The sequence below is a fragment of the Dendropsophus ebraccatus genome, chromosome 10, assembly GCF_027789765.1.
Source record: "Dendropsophus ebraccatus isolate aDenEbr1 chromosome 10, aDenEbr1.pat, whole genome shotgun sequence".
NCBI classification, from domain to species: domain Eukaryota; kingdom Metazoa; phylum Chordata; class Amphibia; order Anura; family Hylidae; genus Dendropsophus; species Dendropsophus ebraccatus.
The window spans coordinates 96,478,340-96,503,577 of NC_091463.1; the positions used below are offsets into that span (position 1 = coordinate 96,478,340).

The window sequence follows — 25,238 nt, forward strand, 5'->3', positions numbered from 1 at the left end:
GATTCCAGAACAGACTTGTTATATAATAATAATAACAGACACTGACCACAAGAGGGCGACAACTACAGCTTTAATGAGTTCAGGATTGTAGACAGCAGAGAGGAGAGATGGAAGAATGAGCGCTGATCCTCACAGCACAGCGCAGCCCAGCCGCTTATCACGGAAAGGATTCTCAGCAGACGGAAGCGGAGAGACCAGCGGATCCGAGAGGGAGTGAGACTGACAGAACGAGAGGATGTCCGACACCACCACCGACACCTGCGAGACAGCAACGTCAGGAGGGTGATACACTACAAATGTACATCAGTGATGTCATACCGGGGGCGGGGCTGTGACTACCTCTATACACATGATATACAGGGGACTGGGCTGTGACTACCTCTATACACATGATATACAGGGGGCGGGGCTGTGACTACCTCTCTATACACAGGATATACAGGGGGCGGGACCGTGACTACCTCTCTATACACATGATATACAGGAGGCGGGGCTGTGACTACCTCTCTATACACATGATATACAGGGGGCAGGGCTGTGACTACCTCTCTATACACATGATATACAGGGGGCGGGGCTGTGACTACCTCTCTATACACATGGTATACAGTGGGCGGGGCTGTGACTACCTCTCTATACACATGATATACAGGGGGCGGGGCTGTGACTACCTCTCTATACACATGGTATACAGGGGGCGGGGCTGTGAATTCCTCTCTATACACATGATATACAGGGGGCGGGGCTGTGACTACCTCTCTATACACAGGATATACAGGGTGCGGGGCTGTGACTACCTCTCTATACACATGATATACAGTGGGCGGGGCTGTGACTACCTCTCTATACACATGATATACAGGGGGCGGGGCTGTGACTACCTATCTATACACATGATATACAGGGGGCGGGGCTGTGATCACCTACCTATACACATGATATACAGGGGGCGGGGCCGTGACTACCTCTCTATACACATGATAGCCAGGGGGCAGGGCTGTGACTACCTCTCTATACACATGATATACAGGGGCGGGGCTGTGACTACCTCTCTATACACATGATATACATTGGGCGGGGCTGTGACTACCTCTCTATACACATGATATACATTGGGCTGGGCTGTGACTACCTCTCTATACACATGATATACAGTGGACGGGGCTGTGACTACCTCTCTATACACATGATATACAGGGGGCGGGGCTGTGACTACCTATCTATACACATGATATACATTGGGCGGGGCTGTGACTACCTCTCTATACACATGATATACAGGGGGCGGGGCTGTGACTACCTCTATACACAGGATATACAGGAGGCGGGGCTGTGACTACCTCTCTATACACATGATATACATTGGGCGGGGCTGAGACTACCTCTCTATACACATGATATACATTGGGCGGGGCTGTGACTACCTCTCTATACACATGATATAAAGGGGGCAGGGCTGTGACTACCTCTCTATACACATAATATACAGGGGGAGGGGCTGTGACTACCTCTCTATACACATGATATACATTTGGCGGGGCTGTGACTACCTATCTATACACATGATATACATTTGGCGGGGCTGTGACTACCTCTCTATACACATGATATACATTGGGCGGGGCTGTGACTACCTCTCTATACACATGATATACATTTGGCGGGGCTGTGACTACCTCTCTATACACATGATATATAGGGGGTGGGGCTGTGACTACCTCTCTTTACACATGATATACAGGGGGCAGGGCTGTGACTACCTTTCTGATTATGCTTCAGGAAGTCTTTGCTCCCTCTGGCAGTGACAACTTGCAGCATTTAAAGGACAAGATGAGTTCGGTAAAGTATTAGGAAATCCTAGTGCAGCGTCCTGGTACCTGTGTCCCAGCTACTATAGGATGAAGTGGTCAGGTGGCAGAGAGATCTCTGTAATTCTTTAGGTCATTTTCACCCTGCCATCTCTACATACATTGAGATATTAAAGGGGTTGTCCAGGCTTAGAAAAACATGGCTGCTTTCTTCTAGTAACAGCGCTTCTCCTGTGGTTTTGCAGCTCAGTTACATTGAAGTTAATAGAGCTGAACTGTAACACCACACACAACCTGAGGACAGGGGTGGCGCTGTTTTTGCAAGGAAGATGTGTTTTTTCTAATCCTGGATAACCCCATTAAAGGGGTACTCCTGCATAAAAATCCTTTAAAATCAGCTAGTGTCAGAAAGTTATATAGATTTGTAATTTACTTGTATTTGAAAATCTCCAGTCTTCCAGTACTTCAGCTGCTGTATGTCCTGCAGGAAGTGGTGTATTCTCTCCAGTCTGACTCAGTGCTCTCTGCTGCCACCTCTGTCCATGTCAGGAACTGTCCAGAGCAGGAGAGGTTTTCTATGGGGATTTGCTGCTGCTCTGGACAGTTCCTGACATGGACAGAGGTGGCAGCAGGGAGCACTGTGTCAGACTGGAGAGAATACACCATGTCCTGCAGGACATACAGCAGCTGATAAGAACTGGAAGACTTGAACATTTTAAATAGAATTAAATTACAAATCTATATAACTTTCTGACACCGGTTGATTCTAAATGTTTTTCCCCGGGTCTTATACATTGCCCCTTACTGCCACCACTGCTGAGCTATGTTTGTAATGAATGCATGGAGCTTTGGTCACATGACCCTTATTTACAAGAGTTCAGGGCGGACCCCTCCTCACCTTCATCCGCTCTATGTTCACCTCCATCTTTAGCTGCTCCACGTCTTTTCGAGCTTCAGCGATTTTGGCCAAATTGTTTGACATTCTGTAAAGAAGCGACAATATAATGATAGTATACAGAGAATAAGAAGTATGTGAACCCCCCAAACTACGGCCAGTAAGATGGTATCCGTCTCCTATTGGCGCACGGCCACGAATACTCCAAACTACTGTATGACTGTATGACTAGATCAGTGATCCTGGTGCTGATGCTCTGGATGAACAGTCCTGGTGCTGACAATGCTCTGGATGAACAGTCCTGGTGCTGATGCTCTGGATGAACAGTCCTGGTGCTGACGATGCTCTGGATGAACAGTCCTGGTGCTGACGATGCTCTGGATGAACAGTCCTGGTGCTGACGATGCTCTGGATGAACAGTCCTGGTGCTGACGATGCTCTGGATGAACAGTCCTGGTGCTGACGATGCTCTGGATGAACAGTCCTGGTGCTGATGCTCTGGATGAACAGTCCTGGTGCTGACGATGCTCTGGATGAACAGTCCTGGTGCTGATGCTCTGGATGAACAGTCCTGGTGCTGACGATGCTCTGGATGAACAGTCCTGGTGCTGACGATGCTCTGGATGAACAGTCCTGGTGCTGACGATGCTCTGGATGAACAGTGCTGGTGCTGACGATGCTCTGGATGAACAGTCCTGGTGCTGACGATGCTCTGGATGAACAGTCCTGGTGCTGACGATGCTCTGGATGAACAGTCCTGGTGCTGACGATGCTCTGGATGAACAGTCCTGGTGCTGACGATGCTCTGGATGAACAGTCCTGGTGCTGACGATGCTCTGGATGAACAGTCCTGGTGCTGACGATGCTCTGGATGAACAGTCCTGGTGCTGATGCTCTGGATGAACAGACCTGGTGCTGACGATGCTCTGGATGAACAGTCCTGGTGCTGACGATGCTCTGGATGAACAGTCCTGGTGCTGACGATGCTCTGGATGAACAGTGCTGGTGCTGACGATGCTCTGGATGAACAGTCCTGGTGCTGACGATGCTCTGGATGAACAGTCCTGGTGCTGACGATGCTCTGGATGAACAGTGCTGGTGCTGACGATGCTCTGGATGAACAGTCCTGGTGCTGACGATGCTCTGGATGAACAGTCCTGGTGCTGACGATGCTCTGGATGAACAGTCCTGGTGCTGACGATGCTCTGGATGAACAGTCCTGGTGCTGACGATGCTCTGGATGAACAGTCCTGGTGCTGACGATGCTCTGGATGAACAGTCCTGGTGCTGACGATGCTCTGGATGAACAGTCCTGGTGCTGATGCTCTGGATGAACAGTCCTGGTGCTGACGATGCTCTGGATGAACAGTCCTGGTGCTGATGCTCTGGATGAACAGTCCTGGTGCTGACGATGCTCTGGATGAACAGTCCTGGTGCTGACGATGCTCTGGATGAACAGTCCTGGTGCTGACGATGCTCTGGATGAACAGTGCTGGTGCTGACGATGCTCTGGATGAACAGTCCTGGTGCTGACGATGCTCTGGATGAACAGTCCTGGTGCTGACGATGCTCTGGATGAACAGTCCTGGTGCTGACGATGCTCTGGATGAACAGTCCTGGTGCTGACGATGCTCTGGATGAACAGTCCTGGTGCTGACGATGCTCTGGATGAACAGTCCTGGTGCTGACGATGCTCTGGATGAACAGTCCTGGTGCTGATGCTCTGGATGAACAGTCCTGGTGCTGACGATGCTCTGGATGAACAGTCCTGGTGCTGATGCTCTGGATGAACAGTCCTGGTGCTGACGATGCTCTGGATGAACAGTCCTGGTGCTGACGATGCTCTGGATGAACAGTCCTGGTGCTGATGCTCTGGATGAGCAGTCCTGGTGCTGATGCTCTGGATGAACAGTCCTGGTGCTGACGATGCTCTGGAGGAACGCTCCTGTCGGTCATGTATGGTGATCTCTTAACCCTTGGGTTGTGGTTTCTCTTGGACTCCCATGATATAGTCATTCTCTAGTGATCAGGATGTGGTGACGTCCAGGATCGCAGTCACTGACCTCTGCCCTCTGAATGTTCTCCAGACTATGGAGGCTACAAGGTTAGCTATGGCCGGGGCTGATGACCACTGGTTACATACAGGGGGCACATACTTTTAGTCATGTAGCACTGGCAGGCACTGGATATGGCAGCAGGTGCGGGTCCTGTCCCAGCGGGCAGCCTATCACCCCAGGGAGCTGACAGGTAATCACAGCAGCAATTACACCGCAGGGCACAAGCCCATCCCCCACCCCCTTTGTGTATGTTATAATGGGGGCAGACTGTAGTGTATGGAGGCTATCTGCCCCATTATACACAATGACCCAGTATACTGTAGCCCCCACAAGTGCATAGGGTCCCATATGAATATACTAAGTCTATGTATCCTCCACATCATAGGCTTCTGCAACGCATTGCTTCCAAGACTATATATAAGGCTGTGTTTACACATTGCGTTCAGCCGCTATATATCAGGGTGAATTATATGGATTATACATATATATATATATATGGGTGAATTATATGGATTACATATTAGGCCGTATACACACACGTTGCGTTCTGACGCTATATATCAGGTTTATGATGAGGATTATATATGAGGCCGTATACACACGTAGCCTTCTGCCGCTATATATCAGGGTGAATTATATGGATTACATATTAGGCCGTATACACACGTTGCGTTCTGACGCTATATATATATATGGGTGAATTATATGGATTATATATGAGGCCGTATACACACGTAGCCTTCTGCCGCTATATATCAGGGTGAATTATATGGATTATACATGAGGCCGTATACACACATTGCGTTCTGACGCTATATATCAGGTTTATGATGAGGATTATATATGAGGCCGTATACACACGTTGCGTTCTGACGCTATATATCAGGTTTATGATGAGGATTATATATGAGGCCGTATACACACGTAGCCTTCTGCCGCTATATATCAGGGTGAATTATATGGATTACATATTAGGCCGTATACACACGTTGCGTTCTGACGCTATATATATATATGGGTGAATTATATGGATTATATATGAGGCCGTATACACACGTAGCCTTCTGCCGCTATATATCAGGGTGAATTATATGGATTACATATTAGGCCGTATACACACGTTGCATCCTGCCGCTATATATCATGGTGAATTATATGGATTATATATGAGGTTATGCTCACACATTACGTTCTGCCGCTATATCAGGCAAATGGCGCTGTATTGCGGTACATTAGCAGCAGTTTTGCTGTGATTTTGCAGGAATCATCCCGGCATCACTAGGATTTCAGCAGCTGAGGATTCTCGGCCAGTCTTGTATCTTCCGCCATCAACCATGTTATCCCAGTCACCTGCTCCAGACCCCCCATCCACAATACCCCTGAAGATGAAGCCCCCCACACCCAGTGTACCCACCTGTATCCTGCGTCTGTAGAGGGGCAGGAGGACAGTGCAGGCTCCCGGCTGCTTCTTCAGGTTCTGGCAGATGGCCGGGTCGCCTTCTCCACAATGACTGTCCCCGGAGAGAGGGCGGCGACGAGCGAACAGATGTCTCCTTATTGTTCCACTCGGAGGAGGGGGATGGGGTGTGCACACCTGGGCAGCAGCAGCTTATTATATTAATATAACACCTCAGATGCACAATCTTATAATATACATTGTTTTTATTTTACAATACGTTCAATTTTTGGTTCCGTATAAGTCAAGTTGTTTTTGTTTTTATAGATTTTTCTTTCAATGATGAACTTTTTTTTTTTTTTTTTTGGACGATATTGCTTAAATACAGATTTTTGAAAAATTTGACCTATAAATACAACCGATCGACATCTATGGGCTAAAATCTGTACCGATATAGCCGCCCTCTGATAACACTTCCTGGCAGTAAGCCTCTTCCTTGCAGATTGTTATTGAATTGCCGCAGTCAGACGACCTCCTGTCACTATACAGCAGGGATGGGGAACCTTCGGCCCTCCAGCTGTTGCAAAACTACAATTCCCATCATGATTGGACAGCCAAAGCGCAGCTTCCCATCATGACTGGACAGCTTTGGCTGTCCAGGCATGATGGGAATTGTAGTTTTGCAGCAGCTGGAGGGCCGAAGGTTCCCCACCCCTGCTATACAGACTATAAGGGCTCTCCCCAGGGTAGGAAGGCTCCAGTAATATCACTATACTCTTTGTGGGATATGTAATGTTTGGAATGATGTATAAGATTTGTATTTCACCATATACTTCTATATGACACATGTATGGTCAGAATATTACTAGTGTGTGATCATACTGCCCCCTGCTGTTACAGAAGGAGGATGCAGTGATATTAGGGAGATGCTGCTTCACATCCCTGGTCACCCCTACCTGTACTCTGCTGCCGCCCGCCCTGACAGACCCACCAGGCAGTAGGTTATCCAGCATGATCTACCCTCACCTAGCGGTCTGTATGTGATACTATAAACCTCCAAACTAATTCCACAACCCAAATCGGCAATAAACTATAATGACAATAATGAGTCTTTTCATGGTGGCTTTATTAAAAAAAACAATTACACCAGATTATCTGACAGATTTTTTTCGGCCAAAGCCAGGAATGGATTTGAAGAGAGGAGAAATCTCAGTCTTTCCTTTATTACCTGTTCTCTGGTTATAATCCATTCCTGGATTTGGCTAAAAAAAAAAACTGTCAGATATCTGTTGGTGTAATAGGGCCATATCTGTCCCCTAATAACAACACCTCCTCCTGGATAACGTCCCTATCTGTCCATGATAACACCACCTCCTCCTCCTGGATAACGTCCCTATCTGTCCATGATAACACCACCTCCTCCTCCTCCTGGATAACGTCCCTATCTGTCCATGATAACACCACCTCCTCCTCCTGGATAACGTCCCTATCTGTCCATGATAACACCACCTCCTCCTCCTGGATAACGTCCCTATCTGTCCATGATAACACCACCTCCTCCTCCTCCTGGATAACGTCCCTATCTGTCCATGATAACACCACCTCCTCCTCCTCCTCCTCCTGGATAACGTCCTTATCTGTCCATGATAACACCACCTCCTCCTCCTCCTGGATAACGTCCTTATCTGTCCATGATAACACCACCTCCTCCTACTGGATAACGTCCCTATCTGTCCATGATAACACCTCCTCCTCCTCCTGGATAACGTCCCTATCTGTCCATGATAACACCACCTCCTCCTCCTGGATAACGTCCCTATCTGTCCATGATAACACCACCTCCTCCTCTTGGATAACGTCCCTATCTGTCCATGATAACACCACCTCCTCCTCCTCCTCCTGGATAACGTCCTTATCTGTCCATGATAACACCACCTCCTCCTACTGGATAACGTCCCTATCTGTCCATGATAACACCTCCTCCTCCTCCTGGATAACGTCCCTATCTGTCCATGATAACACCACCTCCTCCTCCTCCTGGATAACGTCCCTATCTGTCCATGATAACACCACCTCCTCCTCCTCCTGGATAACGTCCCTATCTGTCCATGATAACACCACCTCCTCCTCCTCCTGGATAACGTCCCTATCTGTCCATGATAACACCACCTCCTCCTCCTGGATAACGTCCCTATCTGTCCATGATAACACCACCTCCTCCTCCTGGATAACGTCCCTATCTGTCCATGATAACACCACCTCCTCCCGGATAACAACATCACCACCTCTTCCTCCTCCTGGATAACAACCCTACCTGTCCCTGATAATACCACCACCTCCTCGTGGATATTGTCCCTATCTGTTCCCGATAACACCACCACCTCCTCCTCCTGGATAACAACATCAGCACCTCCTCTTTCTCCTCCTGGATAACATCCCTACCTGCCCCCAATAACACCACCTCCTCCTCCTGGATAACATCCCTACCTATCCATGATAACACCACCTCCCCATCCCAGATCGTGTCCCTATCTGTCTCTGGTAACACCAGCACCTTCTCCTTCCACATAACATCCCTACCAGCCCCCGATAACACCACCTCCTTCTCCCAGATAACATCCCCATCTGTCCCTTGTAAACATTACCTCCTTATTCCAAATAACGTCCCTATCTGTCATGATAACACCACCTCCTTCTCCCGGATGTTACCTTTCCTCCTCCTTCCCGACAACATTACTTTGTTCCTGTCTACGATAATGTCTCATAATATCCCCCCCCCCCCCCACCTAATAAAGCCAAATAATATCCTGCTCCTATAATATCACTGCACTCACAGATGTATTTTATTTTTATTTTTTTTTACCCCAAATAACATTTTTTCCACCAATAACATCACCCCCCCATGCTATGGTCTCCCCACGATGATGTCGTCCCCTCCTTCCCAATACCATTACCACCTCGAACTCAGCCTGATGACATCACAACCTCCACCAGATGACATCTCTACCTCTCCCCAACGCCTCCTCCTCCAGTCCCCCAATAACGTCACCCCTCCACAGGGCAGACCTGCAATTCCCTGCACCCCGACCATAGAGACACCATACTTCCCATCATCCCCCAGGGGAACCGTTCATCTCTGACCCCATACTGATAGGGGCCTATCATATTTGGAGATTTGTTCCTGATGGGGTCAGAGTTCAGGATTGCGGGTTCCACCCACACTTCGGTCACAGCTGATCCTGACTCCACCTCACACAATCTGTGGTCATGTCCAGGACTGGTCGCATCTGCAATATGGCTTCCATTTATAACGTTTTCACCCGAGGGATGTGAATATTATTTGCACAACAGAGGGAAGTTGTCGTGCGTCTGGTGATCCACACTGAATGGTGGCAGCTTGTCCCTCGTGACACGGCTCAATGGCCGCCCGTCCATCTTCTCTGAAGGAATATTAACATACAATATGGAGGCGTAATAATGAATATAATAGAGTGAGGTGAGGAAGATTATAGTCCCTGAGGACGCAGCCGTCTCCAGCCTGCGGATTACCACCCCCCACCTCTCACACGCGGCAGCGCTGCTCGCCCTCCACATGAATCACGTTCTGTGTTATATTTGGACTGGAGGTTTTTGTTCAGTTTCCATGGCGACGCGGGGATGAGACAGACGGCACTTTGTGTGAGGGGCAGATGTGATGGAGCCTGAACCTGAGAGCAACGTCAACCGCACCCCCAAACTAGAGCGGGGGGACGTCTGAGGCAGCCATGGCGACCGCTCATCTGACTGACAACAAGCCATCCCTCCGATAACCGCAACGGGGATGACGACCGTCACCCAACAATGGAGACGATACAATTGTTACCGTACCGTAGTGTAGAAGGATGTTGTGAGGCAACGCCAACGTTAAGGAGCAATCCGCCAGTCATCGTGTATGCGGCTACAGCTACATGAGTCTCAATATGGCGCGTTTCGACAACCTCCAAGGCTTTGTGGTCGCAGGTCGCACATGACTGGCAGCATTGACTTCACAGCAAGTTGTGTGCGCGACTGTGACCCAAACTTCCCAATAATTGTGAAGTGACCTATAACCCTGCTATATGAATATAATGCTAGAGCTACAGTGAAGACCGACACGAGCTATAGATCACAATGCGCCATTCATGGAATTTCGACAGTAGGAAACAACCTCTACAATGGCGGCTGTTGTGAAACTACGACTCTCATCACGCCTGGACAGCCGCGAGTTTGACACCTGTGCTCTACAAGCATTCATCTACCGGCGGTGGCCATTGAGACCTGCTCTTTACCGCCCCCTGCTGTACGCAAGTAATGACGCAACAAAGCATGTGACAAGAAACACTTTATTTACAGGTTCTCATACAAAGTGACGGCGGATATTTACAGCTGTCAGCGGCGCCTCCTGTACACGCTCAGGGTCATATATACAATCAATACCAAATCAACGGCGCCTCCTATATACACGTCTGTACACAGGGACCTGGTCATTATACACATATTACTGTACAGATCACCGAGAGGGGGGGGGAGAGGCCCACAGGGATAGCCAGGGAGGATAATACTGCTGAGGTTGTAGTCAAGTCTGCACTAGGAATCTTCACAAGAGATCCCGCAGGGCAGGCGGAGAAAGGGTTAAACAGTCATGCGACCTCACAGACATACATGCATCATGGGAGTTGTGGTCCTCCGAGAATCTTGATCAAGAACAGAAGCAAACTGCCATGATGCATCGTGGGAGTCGGAGCAAAGACAGCAGCCACAAAGGAACACTACACCCGCAGTCTCATCTATTGTTCGCTGGTATCAGTCACTTCAGGCAGGGAAGGGGCTGACTGCAGGACAGGTGAAGACAATCTATTGCTCCCTGTTATCAGCCACTTCAGGCTGTGCAGATGATGGCTGTAGTGTTCTTTAATGGGATAAGTGCAGTGGGGTTATACATGGCTGGAGGGGGCCCTGTGTGGATTAGGGGTGTCGGTCACACGGTTGTCATAACCTTGAGTGACCCTGTGTGGAACCTCATAATCTTTTTCTTAAGGGCCTGAGAAGCTTTTACCTTAAACACTTGGGGGCGCCCTTCGGCATCCCGGGGAGGAAGCTGCATTGGCCATACCAAGCCCCCTTCTTCCTCCTCCTCTTCCTCTCCTTCTGAGTCCACCCTGGCTTCTCCCTCTGGGACCCCTGCACTTATCTCAGCCGTGGACCTCCACTTTCTGCAGGGGGGGCCGATCCTTGCCGTTTGGGGCCTTCCCTCTCTTCCTAGGGTATAACAGCGGCTCCCTTCTTGGACATGGGCTCGAGGGTCTCCCCACTCCTGAACAAAGGCCTGTGGATCTGCCCAGCCCTCGGTGTGAGCCCTGTTATTAGCCCAGCTCTGCTTATAATTGCGGGGGTTGACCCAGCCATCTAGGTGGCCCCTTGAGCCCTGCCACACTTCTGGGGGGACCCGGAGGTCCACGGTCTCCTCTGGCGGTGGAGCGGGGTCTCTCAGGCTAGTTTCTGAGAGTGACCTTGGTGTCCTCCGTCCACCTCTTTTTCTTGGCGGCTCCTCTGCAGAAAGGCATTTCCTTGGGGGTTTTGGTGGCGACCCCTCCACACTGTGGCCCTTTAAGAGAGGGGGGTGCTTTCTGCGGGGGCCACGGTGAGTCGGGGTGTAGGAGGTGCTGGCCATTCTACACACCGGGGGCGGGGCTGGGGCAGGAGGACGCTCGGTGGAGACAGAACGCATGTAAGGAGCTCGGAGCTGGCGGCGAAGGAGAGAAAGGATATAGCCCTCAGCCCGGCGAGCAGGAGGCGGCGGCGGAGGAGGAGGAGGGGGAGATGAGGGAGAAGGGTAAGGGGCAGACATGGAGCGGGGCACCAGAAGACGAGAAGAAGAGGAACGAGGGTGATGGGATCCCACAACCAGATCACCTGAGGGCAGAAAGAAGAGGGGGGCAGTTACATACAGAAGAGGAGAAGCCACAGAAGCTGTGAGGGAAGGGCGCCGTGCCGGATCTCACCTGCGCTCTTGGGGCGCTCACTGGCGTACTGCATCCGAGCCTCGGCCTGTCCCACCCGGGGGGCACGGTCCACGAAGACGTCACATGACTCAGGACCGTCTGCATCATACTCCGCTGCAGAGAGAGAAAGAGATATAGAAATGATGAGTGGGAAAGTGGGAGGAGTCAAGAAAGGGGTGGAGCATGTAGGTAATATCTCCGCCCGAAGTATAAAATATATACCCCATGATATAGACATACACACCTCAGTGTCTAACCCTGCCAGCAGTAAAAAGAGTATATCCACCCCCCAGTTTATACACCCACCATCAGCGCCAAGAATATATATACCCCCAGTGTATACCCCCACCATAAGTACCAAGAGTATATCCACCCCCAGTGTATACCTCCACCATCAGTACCAAGATTATATACACCCTCCAGTGTATACCCCACCATCAGAGCCAGTAATATCTACACCCCAATGCACTGTACAGTATAAACACTCCCAACCACATCATGGAGGGCATCTCCCTGCCGGCTCAGGCCCTGTCATCAGCTGGTGACTACTACCCCCGGCTGTGAGGGGTTCCAGACTATCCTGTGTCTGCAGGACTGCACTGTGTGGGTGGGAAGCAGCTGTGTGTACTGGGTGGGCATGAGGCACAGGGGGCTTCGTACACAACGCTCAGTCCTATAAATACACATCCCTGTCAGCAGCCGACATCAGTCTGAGAACCAAAGGGGGTTCACCAGACGGCGGCTGCCATCCTGCACCTGATGGCAGCAGAGAAAGCGGATGAGACGGGCTGGGGGGGGGGGGAGCATGGGGCTTGGCAGGTGCAGGGTGCTCAAGGGGAATGGCAGGTGTGGGGGGCTGCTGGGATGGTGGGTGTCGGGAGCCTGGCAGCTGGGTGGGTTCGGGGTCTCTGTTGAATGTGGAAGGAAGCCTTCTCCCAGCACCTATCAAGTATCAATTGAAATGGTTAATTTTCATCCCTGCCCCCTGATAGAGTGGAGTGATGGGCGCCGGGCACGGTCTACTAGGCAGGAGATGGAAAACATCCAGATCTACACGTGCGCTGGGCAAGAATAAACACGACCTGTCAATCATCTCATACAATCCCGCATCCATTCCTAAGAGGAGGAGCTGCGGCGCCCTCTATGGAGCACAGCGGCAACAGGGCCTCTCCTGCCCCATCTCAGCAGTGGCCACAGGTTACTGGGTCGGGGAGGGCGGGGGAGGTGGCAGCGACAGGGGAGGGCAGGGGAGGTGGCAGCAACAGGGTCGGAGAAGGCGGAGGTGGTGGCAGGGTCGGAGAAGGCGGAGGAGGTGGCAGCGACAGGGCCGGAGAAGGCGGAGGAGGTGGCAGCGACAGGGTCGGAGAAGGCGGAGGTGGTGGCAGCGACAGGGCCGGAGAAGGCGGAGGAGGTGGCAGCGACAGGGCCGGAGAAGGCGGAGGAGGTGGCAGCGACAGGGCCGGAGAAGGCGGAGGAGGTGGCAGCGACAGGGCCGGAGAAGGCGGAGGAGGTGGCAGCGACAGGGCCGGAGAAGGCGGAGGAGGTGGCAGCGACAGGGCCGGAGAAGGCGGAGGAGGTGGCAGCGACAGGGCCGGAGAAGGCGGAGGAGGTGGCAGCGACAGGGCCGGAGAAGGCGGAGGAGGTGGCAGCGACAGGGTCGGAGAAGGCGGAGGAGGTGGCAGCGACAGGGCCGGAGAAGGCGGAGGAGGTGGCAGCGACAGGGCCGGAGAAGGCGGAGGAGGTGGCAGCGATAGGGCCGGAGAAGGTGGAGGAGGTGGCAGCGATAGGGCCGGAGAAGGTGGAGGAGGTGGCAGCGACAGGGCCGGAGAAGGTGGAGGAGGTGGCAGCGACAGGGCCGGAGAAGGCGGAGGAGGTGGCAGCGACAGGGATAGAGAAGGCGGAGGAGATTTAATTCAAAGAACCATGGAGGGAGGAGGAGGTGGCAGTACTGGAGTTTGGGAGGTCAGAAGAGCAGGTGGAAATGACAGAGCCAGGAAGGTCAAAGGAGGAGGAGACAAGCCGGGCCAGGGAGGCTGGAGGTGGCAGCAATGACAGGACCAGGGAGGTAGGAGTTGTTGGTAATGACTGGCTCAGAGATCTCAATAATATAATTTTGAAGCACAGTAGCCCCAGGCCCCCACACACAGCAGCCCGAGGCCCCCACCGGCCCATATACACAGCAGCCCCCACCGGCCCATATACACAGCAGCCCCCACCGGCCCATATACACAGCAGCCCCAGGCCCCCACCGGCCCATATACACAGCAGCCCCAGGCCCCCACCGGCCCATATACACAGCAGCCCCAGGCCCCCACCGGCCCATATACACAGCAGCCCCAGGCCCCCACCGGCCCATATACACAGCAGCCCCAGGCCCCCACCGGCCCATATACACAGCAGCCCCAGGCCCCCACCGGCCCATATACACAGCAGCCCCAGGCCCCCACCGGCCCATATACACAGCAGCCCCAGGCTCCCACCGGCCCATATACACAGCAGCCCCAGGCTCCCACCGGCCCATATACACAGCAGCCCCAGGCTCCCACCGGCCCATATACACAGCAGCCCCAGGCCCCCACTGGCCCATATACACAGCAGCCCCCACCAGCCCATATACACAGCAGCCCCAGGCACCCACCGGCCCATATACACAGCAGCCCCAGGCCCCCACCAGCCCATATACACAGCAGCCCCAGGCCCCCACCAGCCCATATACACAGCAGCCCCAGGCCTCCACCGGCCCATATACACAGCAGCCCCAGGCCCCCACCAGCCCATATACACAGCAGCCCCAGGCCCCCACCAGCCCATATACACAGCAGCCCCAGGCCCCCACCGGCCCATATACACAGCAGCCCCAGGCCCCCACCAGCCCATATACACAGCAGCCCCAGGCCCCCACCAGCCCATATACACAGCAGCCCCAGGCCCCCACCAGCCCATATACACAGCAGCCTGAGGCCCCCACCGGCCCATATACACAGCAGCCCCCGCTGGCCTGTATACATTGTGAACCCAGGCACCCTGTATACACAGCAATCGCAGGCCCCCATTGGCCCCTATGCACAGCGGCTCCAGAACCCCCGTATACACAGCGATCCCAGGCCCCGCCAGCCCGTATACATTCAGCCCCATATTACGTTACATGGTTGGCTCACCGTTCTCCTGGTCGTGCTCTGCTCTCAACCGCAATTCTCCAAGTTGTCTCTCCAGCTCCCAGAGCTGCCGGTCCAGGTCCTGAGCAAGGAAAAGAAACATGTTATATACAGGGTGGATATGAGATATTTAATAATGATGGGTGCTATATACAGGGTGGATATGAGATATTTAATAATGATGGGTGCTATATACAGGGTGGATATGAGATATTTAATAATGGGTGCTATATACAGGAGGATATAAGATATATAATAATGATGGGTGCTATATACAGGGTGGATATGAGATATATAATAATAATGAGTGTTATATACAGGAGGATATAAGATATATAATAATGATGGGTGCTATATACAGGGTGGATATGAGATATATAATAATGATGGGTGCTATATACAGGGTGGATATGAGATATATAATAATGATGGGTGCTATATACAGGGTTGATATGAGATATATAATAATGATGAGTGTTATATACAGGAGGATATGAGATATATAATAATGATGGGTGCTATATACAGGGTGGATATGAGATATATAATAATGATGAGTGTTATATACAGGGAGGATATAAGCTATACAGTATATACAAGGATGATGGGTGTTATATACAGGAGGATATGGGATATATAATAATGATGATGGGTATTTTATACAGGGTGGATATGAGCTATACAGTATATACAGGGAGGATATGGGATATACAGGGATGTTGTGGGGTATACAGTATATACATGGATGATGGGTGTTATATACAGGGAGGATATGGGATACATAATAATGATGGGTGTTACATACAGGGATGATAGGCGTTACGTACAGGGAGGATATGGCATATACAGTATATACAGATATGATAGGTGTTGTATACAGGGAGGATATGGGGTATGCAGTATATACAGATATGATGGGTGTTGTATACAGGAAGTGTATGGGATATACAGTATATACAGATATGATGTGTGTTATACAGAGAGGCTGTGGGAAATTCAGGGATGATGGGTGTTATATACAGTAAGCATATGGGATATACCATATATACAGGGAGGATATGGGATATACACTATATAACGGGATGATGGTTGTTATATACATGGAGGATATAGGACATACAGATATTATGGGTATAATATACAGTGAAGATATGGGGTATAGAGTATATACAGATATGATGGGTGTTATATACTGGGAGGATATACAGATATTATGGGTATAATATACAGTGAAGATATGGGATATACAGATATGATGGGTGTTATATACAGGAAGGATATGGGATATTCAGGGATGATGGGTGTTACATACAGGGAGGATACGGGGTATACAGATATCATGAGTGCTACATAGAGGGAGGATATGGGATATACAGTATATACAGGGAGGATATGCGGTATACAGTAAATATAAGGAGGATACAGGGTATATTGTATATAAAGATATGATGGCTGTTATATACAGGGAGGATACGGGGTATACAGTATTTACAGGGGATATTTTGTATACAGTCTATACAGGGGGGGATACTTTGTATACAGTCTATACAGGGGGGGATATTTTGTATACAGTCTATACAGGGGGAGATATTTTGTATACAGTCTATACAGGGGGAGATATTTTGTATACAGTCTATACAGGGGGGATATTTTGTATACAGTCTATACAGGGGGGATATTTTGTATACAGTCTATACAGGGGGGATATTTTGTATACAGTCTATACAGGGGGGATATGGGGTATACAGTCTATACAGGGGGGATATGGGGTATACAGTCTATACAGGGGGGATATGGGGTATACAGTCTATGCAGAGGGGATATAGGGTATACAGTCTATACAGAGGGGATATAGGGTATACAGTCTATACAGAGGGGATATGGGGTATACAGTCTATACAGAGGGGATATGGGGTATACAGTCTATACAGAGGGGATATGGGGTATACAGTCTATACAGGGGGGATATGGGGTATACAGTCTATACAGGGGGGATATGGGGTATACAGTCTATACAGGGGGGATATGGGGTATACAGTCTATACAGGGAGGATATGGGGTATACAGTCTATACAGGGGGGATATGTGGTATACAGTCTATACAGGGGGGATACGGGGTATACAGTCTATACAGGGGGGATACGGGGTATACAGTCTATACAGGTGGGATACGGGGTATACAGTATATACAGGGGGGATACAGGGTATACAGTATATACAGGGGGGATATGTGGTATACAGTCTATACAGAGGGGATATGGGGTATACAGTCTATACAGAGGGGATATGGGGTATACAGTCTATACAGGGGGGGATACAGGGTATACAGTATATACAGGGGGGATATAGGGTATACAGTATATACAGGTGGATATGGGGTATACAGTATATACAGGGGGATATGTGGTATACAGTATATACAGGGGGCATATGTGGTATACAGTCTATACAGGGGGGATATGGGGTATACAGTCTATACAGGGGGGATATGGGGTATACAGTCTATGCAGAGGGGATATAGGGTATACAGTCTATACAGAGGGGATATAGGGTATACAGTCTATACAGAGGGGATATGGGGTATACAGTCTATACAGAGGGGATATGGGGTATACAGTATATACAGGTGGGATACAGGGTATACAGTATATACAGGTGGGATACAGGGTATACAGTATATACAGGTGGGATACAGGGTATACAGTATATACAGGGGGGATATGTGGTATACAGTATATACAGGGGGGATATGTGGTATACAGTATATACAGGGGGGATATGTGGTATACAGTATATACAGGGGGATATGTGGTATACAGTATATACAGGGGGGATATGTGGTATACAGTATATACAGGGGGGATATAGGGTATACAGTATATACAGATACGATGGGTGTTGTGATCACATGGACAGGGTATGACACATGGACACAGCCCGGGGACACACACATCATCTCGGGGACCATTGTCGCCATCGCCGCCCTCTTACCTCTCCGCCCCGCAGCGCCCGCCGCACTCGCACCTCCTGCCGCTCCCGCAGTAATTTCAGCTCGCACAGACCGGCCACACTCCCCCGCAACAACTGCCGGAGCCGCCCCCGGTCCACTGAGCTGCCTGAGCCCAGCATGTCACCCCCGAGCCGGCTGCGATCTGACTGAGCAGCCGCAGCTAGAGCTCAGCGGGCCGGAGCGCCGAAGGGACCAATCACAAGCAGCTATTCCTTTGACGCTCTGCGCCTTACCCAATTACAGTGAGAGGATTGTGACAAATCCCGCCTCCCCTGAGGACAGACAGGATCAAAAGAAAATTAACCCCGCCCACACTCCCCTCACTGCCTTCTTCATCTGTGCGTCCTAACCAATTACAGGGCGACTTATTTGCATATTCATGATTGTCACAGCCACGCCCAGCACCTGATAGATACCGCCTCGCGCTTCCAGTACATAGCCTGCCTAATATCGCATGACTGACATTATTCTGTGCCAGTAAAATCCGCCCGCCCATTGTATCAGCCAATCACTGGATAGAATCCTGTTTCCCGACAGCCAATAGCTGTACAGTTGCCTAGGCTGCAGGTATATGCATTCCATCAGTAAGCCACGCCCTCAATACGCTGCCACGTCAAAAGAAGACCGAGACACAGAGAAGAGCTGCTTAATATTCCTAATAGGCGGGATCGAAGGAGGAGCCAGCTCGGGCTCACGGACGAGGTCTTTTGAGAAGTGGGCGGGACTGGTCGCGGCGGGGCGTGGTCAGATGCTGGATGAGCCGACGTTATCTATGTCTGTGCCAAGGAGAACAATAAAGTTTAGACGAAGTGACGTCAGGTGGGCGGGAAGAGTCAGACACGTGGGTTACAGCTGATGTAAATGATGAGATGCGCTACATTGTAACCAGCTGAGGATGCTGAGGGAATGAGCGACTCCCCCGGGGTCAGTGCCGGTACCGGGAGACCCGGGAACCTCCCCTCAGCCCCCGCGCCCGTCTGCACCAGGGATTACGGTAATTAAGGGTAAGAATAGCAGAAGCCCCGTATGTGTGTGGGTACGGGGGGGGGGCAGCGCCTCTATAGCTGTGTATGAGGGTCAGGTAGGGGCTCCATGCTCCTCTATAGCTGTGTATGAGGGTCAGGTAGGGGCCCCATGCTCCTCTATAGCTGTGTATGAGGGTCAGGTAGGGGCCCCATGCTCCTCTATAGCTGTGTATGAGGGGCAGGTAGGGGCCCCATGCTCTATAGCTGTGTATGAGGGGCAGGTAGGGACCCCATGCTCTATAGCTGTGTATAAGGGTCAGGTAGGGGCCCCATGCTCCTCCTTAGCTGTGTATGAGGGTCAGGTAGGGCCCCCATGCTCTATAGCTGTGTATGAGGGTCAGGTAGGGGCCCCATGTTCTATAGCTGTGTATGAGGGTCAGGTAGGGGCCCCATGCTCTATAGCTGTGTATGAGGGTCAGGTAGGGGCCCCATGCTCTATAGCTGTGTATGAGGGTCAGGTAGGGGCCCCATGCTCCTCTATAGCTGTGTATGAGGGTCAGGTAGGGGCCCCATGCTCCTCTATAGCTGTGTATGAGGGGCAGGTAGGGCCCCCATGCTCCTCTATAGCTGTGTATGAGGGGCAGGTAGGGGCCCCATGCTCCTCTATAGCTGTGTATGAGGGGCAGGTAGGGGCCCCATGCTCCTCTATAGCTGTGTATGAGGGGCAGGTAGGGGCCCCATGCTCCTCTATAGCTGTGTATGAGGGGCAGGTAGGGGCCCCATGCTCTATAGCTGTGTATGAGGGTCAGGTAGGGGCCCCATGCTCTATAGCTGTGTATGAGGGTCAGGTAGGGGCCCCATGCTCCTCTATAGCTGTGTATGAGGGTCAGGTAGGGGCCCCATGCTCTATAGCTGTGTATGAGGGTCAGGTAGGGGCCCCATGCTCCTCTATAGCTGTGTATGAGGGTCAGGTAGGGACCCCATGCTCCTTAGCTGTGTATGAGGGACAGGTAGGGGCCCCATGCTCCTCTATAGCTGTACATGAGGGTCAGGTAGGGGGCCCATGCTTCTCATATAACCACAGGTCCCTGTATCCATAGGAACCAGACTGTCAGACAGGAGCTTATGCTAATAACAGCAGAGACCCCCGGTATCGTCCTGTATTCATAGTCTTGTCTTCTCCCCCCCCAGGCCCGGCCCTGCTGTGTGTGATGGGCTCATGATGCGCTGCCCGCTCTGCCATGCCCTGGTGGCCGTGACTCTGCTGTGTAACGTCCTGCTGCTGTACTACACCTGGCATCTTCATGTCCGCCCGGCTGGCCGCCCCCCATCCTCCCTGTCTGCCGGTGTCACCATCCTTGTGCGGGAGTTCCGCTCCTTTGAGCATGGCCTGGCAGAGTTGCACCACTCCTTTCTGCGTGCCCGTCCCTCTCTGCAGATCCTTGTGGCGTCTGAGACTGCTCCATACCCGCCTGTGCCTGGCATCACCCTGCTGAGGCTTCAGCCATCTCCGGAGAAGCCTGCCACAGCGTCACAGCTGGAGACCCACATTCACACGCGCCTGGTGGCTCTGGTCCCAGATGGCTGCGCTCTGGATCCTCCTGATCTTCTGGAGCGAATGGCACGAGGACTGCGGGATGCCCCCCCTGGTGTCAGGCTGGTGGCGGCCGGAGCTGGCGCTGCCCTGCGCTGTCTACACCTGAACGTGTCTCAGCGGGAGTGGACAGCACAGTACAGAGTGGCAGGAGCCGGGCAGCTTTGTGGTGCAGTGTCTGGGGCTGCAGTCGTTCTCATGCGGTCCAGAGACTTGTTTGACTTGCCCTTTCCACTCTCACGCCCCCTGCAGGCAGCCATATTTATTCAGGCAGCTCTGCGGGGGTGGCAAGTGAAGGTGATGGATGATGTCATGTTTCCTCGCACTCCTTTCCCGGCCACAGACCACGGCCGCTGGAAGGCAGAACAGGCAGAGCGAGCGGAGGAAGCGGCCACTATGCGGGTGCTGAACGTGAGGCTGGTGCGTGGGCCTGAAGGAGGCGATCGCTGGTTTGGCTGCACCAAGGAGACCCCACGCTGCTTTGGGACAGTGGTTGGCGAGACCCCAGAATATCTCCACGAGGGGCGGTGGACCCCTCCGTGCTGCCTCCGTGCCCTGAGACTCACTGCCCTTCATGTCATTAAGGTCCTGGAGGCAAACAACGTGCGGTACTGGCTAGAGGGCGGGAGTCTGCTGGGAGCCGCCCGGCACGGAGACATCATCCCCTGGGACTATGATGTGGATCTGGGCATCTACCTGGAAGACGTCACCCTGTGTCCTGAGCTGCGAGGGGCTCAGGGGGGGTCCCTCATCGATGAAGAGGGCTTTGTGTGGGAACGAGCCGTAGAGGGCGACTTCTTCAGGGTTCAGTACAGTCAGAGTAACCACCTCCATGTGGATCTGTGGCCCTTTTACCCCCGAGATGGGCTGATGACCCGGGACTCTTGGACTGGTCACCCGCAGGACATCGAGTTTCCGGAAAGCTTCCTCCAGCCCCTTCAGACTCTGCCTTTTGCTGGAGCTTTAGTTCAGGCCCCAAATCACCATGTGGAGCTGCTGAAGATGAAGTTTGGGGAAAAAGCCATAGAGGTTCCTCAGTATCCAAACCCCGCTGTGCTGAAGATGGCGAGGCGATGAGATCAGAGAGAAGGAATGAGGAGGACACTATAGGGGCCACCACTAGATCTATGTGCACATACAGGACTGAAGAAACTCAGGAAATATTGATGGGTCGATGTTTGTGACTTAAGGTGAAACATTACACTGGAAAAGTGGTCTTCTAGGAGGGGGAAGGCCGGTGAAAAGTGAAAATCTGTTCTAGAGGATTCATTGCAGTATTGGATCTCAAACTATTTAAATTCAAAGGGGGGCATGTACTGAGGAGTCTAATGTGTCCGACTATTCTAATGTGGGTCGGTGTTTATTCTGTTCCATTATATTGTGTGTGATTTATAGAAAAGTCGCACGGTCAGAGTAAATAAGTAAAAAGGTTCTGGTCAGACGGAGGCCTGCACCAGTTTTTGCAACTGTATAAAAAGTTGTGAATGATAAATTGGGCGCAAATCTCGGATTATGCAAATTTTGGGGTGAATACTCCATTTCTTAATACTCAATACAGGCAGATTAAAAAATAGTCGCATCTAAAAAATATTCCCCTGTCGAATGCTGGTTCATAAATAGAACTTGGGGCGAAACCAAAAATGGTTGAAAAATTAGATTGTTCATCTAAAATATAGGCGCAAAGCCCTTGATAAATGTCCCCCCGAATTCTTTACTGAAATAAACTGTGTAATTCACAAAATGATGGTGTAGCTATGGAAATCATCAAAATCGTCAAGTGAGGACTGGATTCCAAATCGCAAATGATACGGGCATATATTCATAAAATTAAGGGAAAAAAACCTTCAATATAGTAATTAACAAACTGGTACATATAGAGAAAGGATCTAAAAACAGACTCCATGAGGGCCGATATCCGCTAGAGCAGGGATGGGGAATCTTCTGGCCCTTCAGCTGTTGCCAAACTACAATTCCCAACGTGCCTGGACAGCCAAAGCTTCGCTTTGGCTGTCCAGGTACGATGGGAATTGTAGTTTGGCAACAGCTGAAGGGCCAGAAGGTTCCCCATCCCTGCTCTAGTGGAACCTGGGCTCGACGTGCAACTTGACTGGCATTCTCCAGAGAACACCAGGACTCGTATGACGGCCATTGGCGTCCGGTTCTCTACACAGATGGGAGCACAGTCTGGAGATGTCACGGTGAACACTGCTGTTAGCTAACAAGACAAATTTCTCAGAGGACTGCCAAACCCTGGGCGCTTGGTGGTACAGGATAATGTCCGGCCTCGTGGCCAGAGCATGTGAACAGCTCCTGGATGACTTCAATGACTGGTCCTTACATTCCCCGGACCTGAGTGTGTACCTTCTACTGTCTCATTGGTAGCGTGCCCACACATTAGTGGTGCATACCGCCACATGGGGGCATTTATACTACATGGTGAGATGCCAGGACTGTAAACAAACATATCAATATTTTTCTGTGATTTGGATCAATTGTTCAATGAGTTAGACAATTTATATAAGTAAAGATTTTTTAGCTTGAACTGATAAAACATCTTGTGTGTTGGTTAGGTGATTCCTTAATTTCTATGAGCAGTTTAGTATGATGAGTTTATCATATGGGTGATATGTGTGAGATGATAGATATGCAGTAAGGATAATATGCATACAGTACTATGTATATAGTGTGGATGAGTGTAACCACTAGGGGGTAGCAGTGTCTGTCTGTGATAATAGGCATCACTGACCTTGAGCTTTTCTAAGTAAAGCATAGACGGGTTTGAGCTGGTTTTGTAAATTGAGGCGTGAGGTGCCACACCCGGCATGCCTCCTGCAGATATATGTGTTGGTTTACTGGTATAGGTCACCTCCGCAGGGAATGTATATATAGATATGAAGGGTCAGCTGTGCCCACAAGGACGGATCTGCATCCCGTTAATGGGAAAATCCTCAAACACCCCCCCCCCCCCCCAATATGTCATAATTTCCTCTTTGTCACAACGAAGAGAGAAACAAACCCTCAGCTGTGAAAGGTCAGGATGGGTGTTCAGCCTCTGAATGTAAATAATGCTTCTATCCACTGAGATTGGGCAACGATCGCAAGGACTGTGATGAAATAAAACACATAGGTCGACATAGTAGTGTCCTTCCTGCTGTTCAGGGAGTAGTTGGGACGTGGACACATTTCTGACAGGTAATTGTATCGTCGTCGCCACAATGCACAGAAATCTCACTGCTGTGTTCTGTGTGTTGTGTACCATGGGCTTTAGGAGTATAGGAGTTGGCTATAATGTGCCAGAACATCAGGCAGACTACTTACCAAAGCGAGCACTGATCAAGGACACCATGGATCATTTAATAATTATTACATGGCTCAATTATTGTCCGGCAGCCTGAATGATTGCCATTGAAATGTTTGGGGCTAGCTGGAGTATGCTATAGTATAAGGGGGCATGCTAATTGCTGTCATGTGCTGCATAAACACAGTGTGATCCTTGCCTTAGCCAAGAAAAACAGACCACTAGGTGTCTCCTGTTCCTGCAGTTGACTGTCAACCATCCATTGTTAGGCTAAATCTGTCTTTAGTAACGGATCAGGACATAAATCAGGAAGTGTTGGTGGAGCTTAGCATCATTTTTTTTGTTATTAAAGGGTTTTATTGAAGAGCGACAAATAAGGTACAAGAATATAAGGTAGGCAATATGCCTACCTTTGCAGTGTTCAACATAACAGCACAAATCTGACACAATCAATTACAGATAAAGTTCAGAGGAGCTAAACCTAAGTCGTACAACAAAGGTACTATAACCAACAGATGACTGACATATATCTGTAAACCTATTGGGGGGATAGGTAACCAAGAAACCATATCTTAGCAATCAGCATAACCGGTCAATACAATTGAACAAATATTGTGCAAGAAAAATATCAGGGAGAACATAAAAGATGACATTAAACATACATTGGGCAATGCAGATAAATCATAGAATTCTGATAGCATAAGGAGTGTAGGCTAGATAAGTCGGAGATAAGATGGATTACATCTCGGGGCTCAGAGTCAGACCGAAAAGCGCTTCTCCTCCTCTGTTTGGTTCCTTGCAGCATAGGGGATTGGAGGCGGTTACCTCGCTGGAAGCTTGAAGAGGGCTGTGGTCCGCTGATAGAGAAATGGTCGTCCATTGTGGCTTCCCAATCGGGTAATTGCACGTAAGGAAGTTGGAATGCTTGAAAAAAAGCAGGAAGATCAGTAGGTGTGCGCAGTGTTGCAGTTTTGCGCGCATGTAGGGCGAATGGGAAACCCCTCCGGTAAGAAATGTTATGAGATTGTAACAGGGCCGGT

At 50.6% G+C, this 25,238-nt stretch overlaps 2 protein-coding genes across 7 annotated transcripts; one reads left to right on the forward strand and one right to left on the reverse strand.

Annotated features, from left to right (window-relative positions):
- Positions 1-59: 59 nt before the first annotated feature.
- On the reverse strand, positions 60-18,513 carry LOC138765872 (guanine nucleotide-binding protein G(I)/G(S)/G(O) subunit gamma-8-like). 5 transcript variants are annotated; one of them, XM_069942987.1, is made up of 6 exons: positions 18,323-18,513; positions 15,335-15,413; positions 12,177-12,290; positions 6,175-6,354; positions 2,707-2,791; positions 169-258 (listed from the first exon to the last, which is right to left on the reverse strand). In XM_069942987.1, the coding sequence occupies exons 1-5, from the start codon at positions 18,458-18,460 to the stop codon at positions 2,736-2,738; spliced, it is 567 nt and encodes a 188-aa protein (XP_069799088.1). In that variant the 5' UTR covers positions 18,461-18,513; the 3' UTR covers positions 169-258; positions 2,707-2,735. The 5 variants fall into 5 exon arrangements, with proteins under 5 accessions (XP_069799091.1, XP_069799090.1, XP_069799088.1 ...); XM_069942988.1 differs by lacking the exon at positions 6,175-6,354; XM_069942986.1 differs by lacking the exons at positions 169-258; positions 2,707-2,791; positions 6,175-6,354 and adding an exon at positions 10,504-12,087.
- A 458-nt stretch (positions 18,514-18,971) lies between these two features.
- On the forward strand, positions 18,972-22,853 carry FKRP (fukutin related protein). Of its 2 annotated transcripts, none has more exons than XM_069942991.1 (2): positions 18,972-19,345; positions 20,498-22,853. In XM_069942991.1, the coding sequence occupies exon 2, from the start codon at positions 20,526-20,528 to the stop codon at positions 21,975-21,977; it is 1,452 nt and encodes a 483-aa protein (XP_069799092.1). In that variant the 5' UTR covers positions 18,972-19,345; positions 20,498-20,525; the 3' UTR covers positions 21,978-22,853. The 2 variants fall into 2 exon arrangements, with proteins under 2 accessions (XP_069799092.1, XP_069799093.1); XM_069942992.1 differs by having other exon boundaries at positions 18,972-19,335.
- Positions 22,854-25,238: the final 2,385 nt, after the last annotated feature.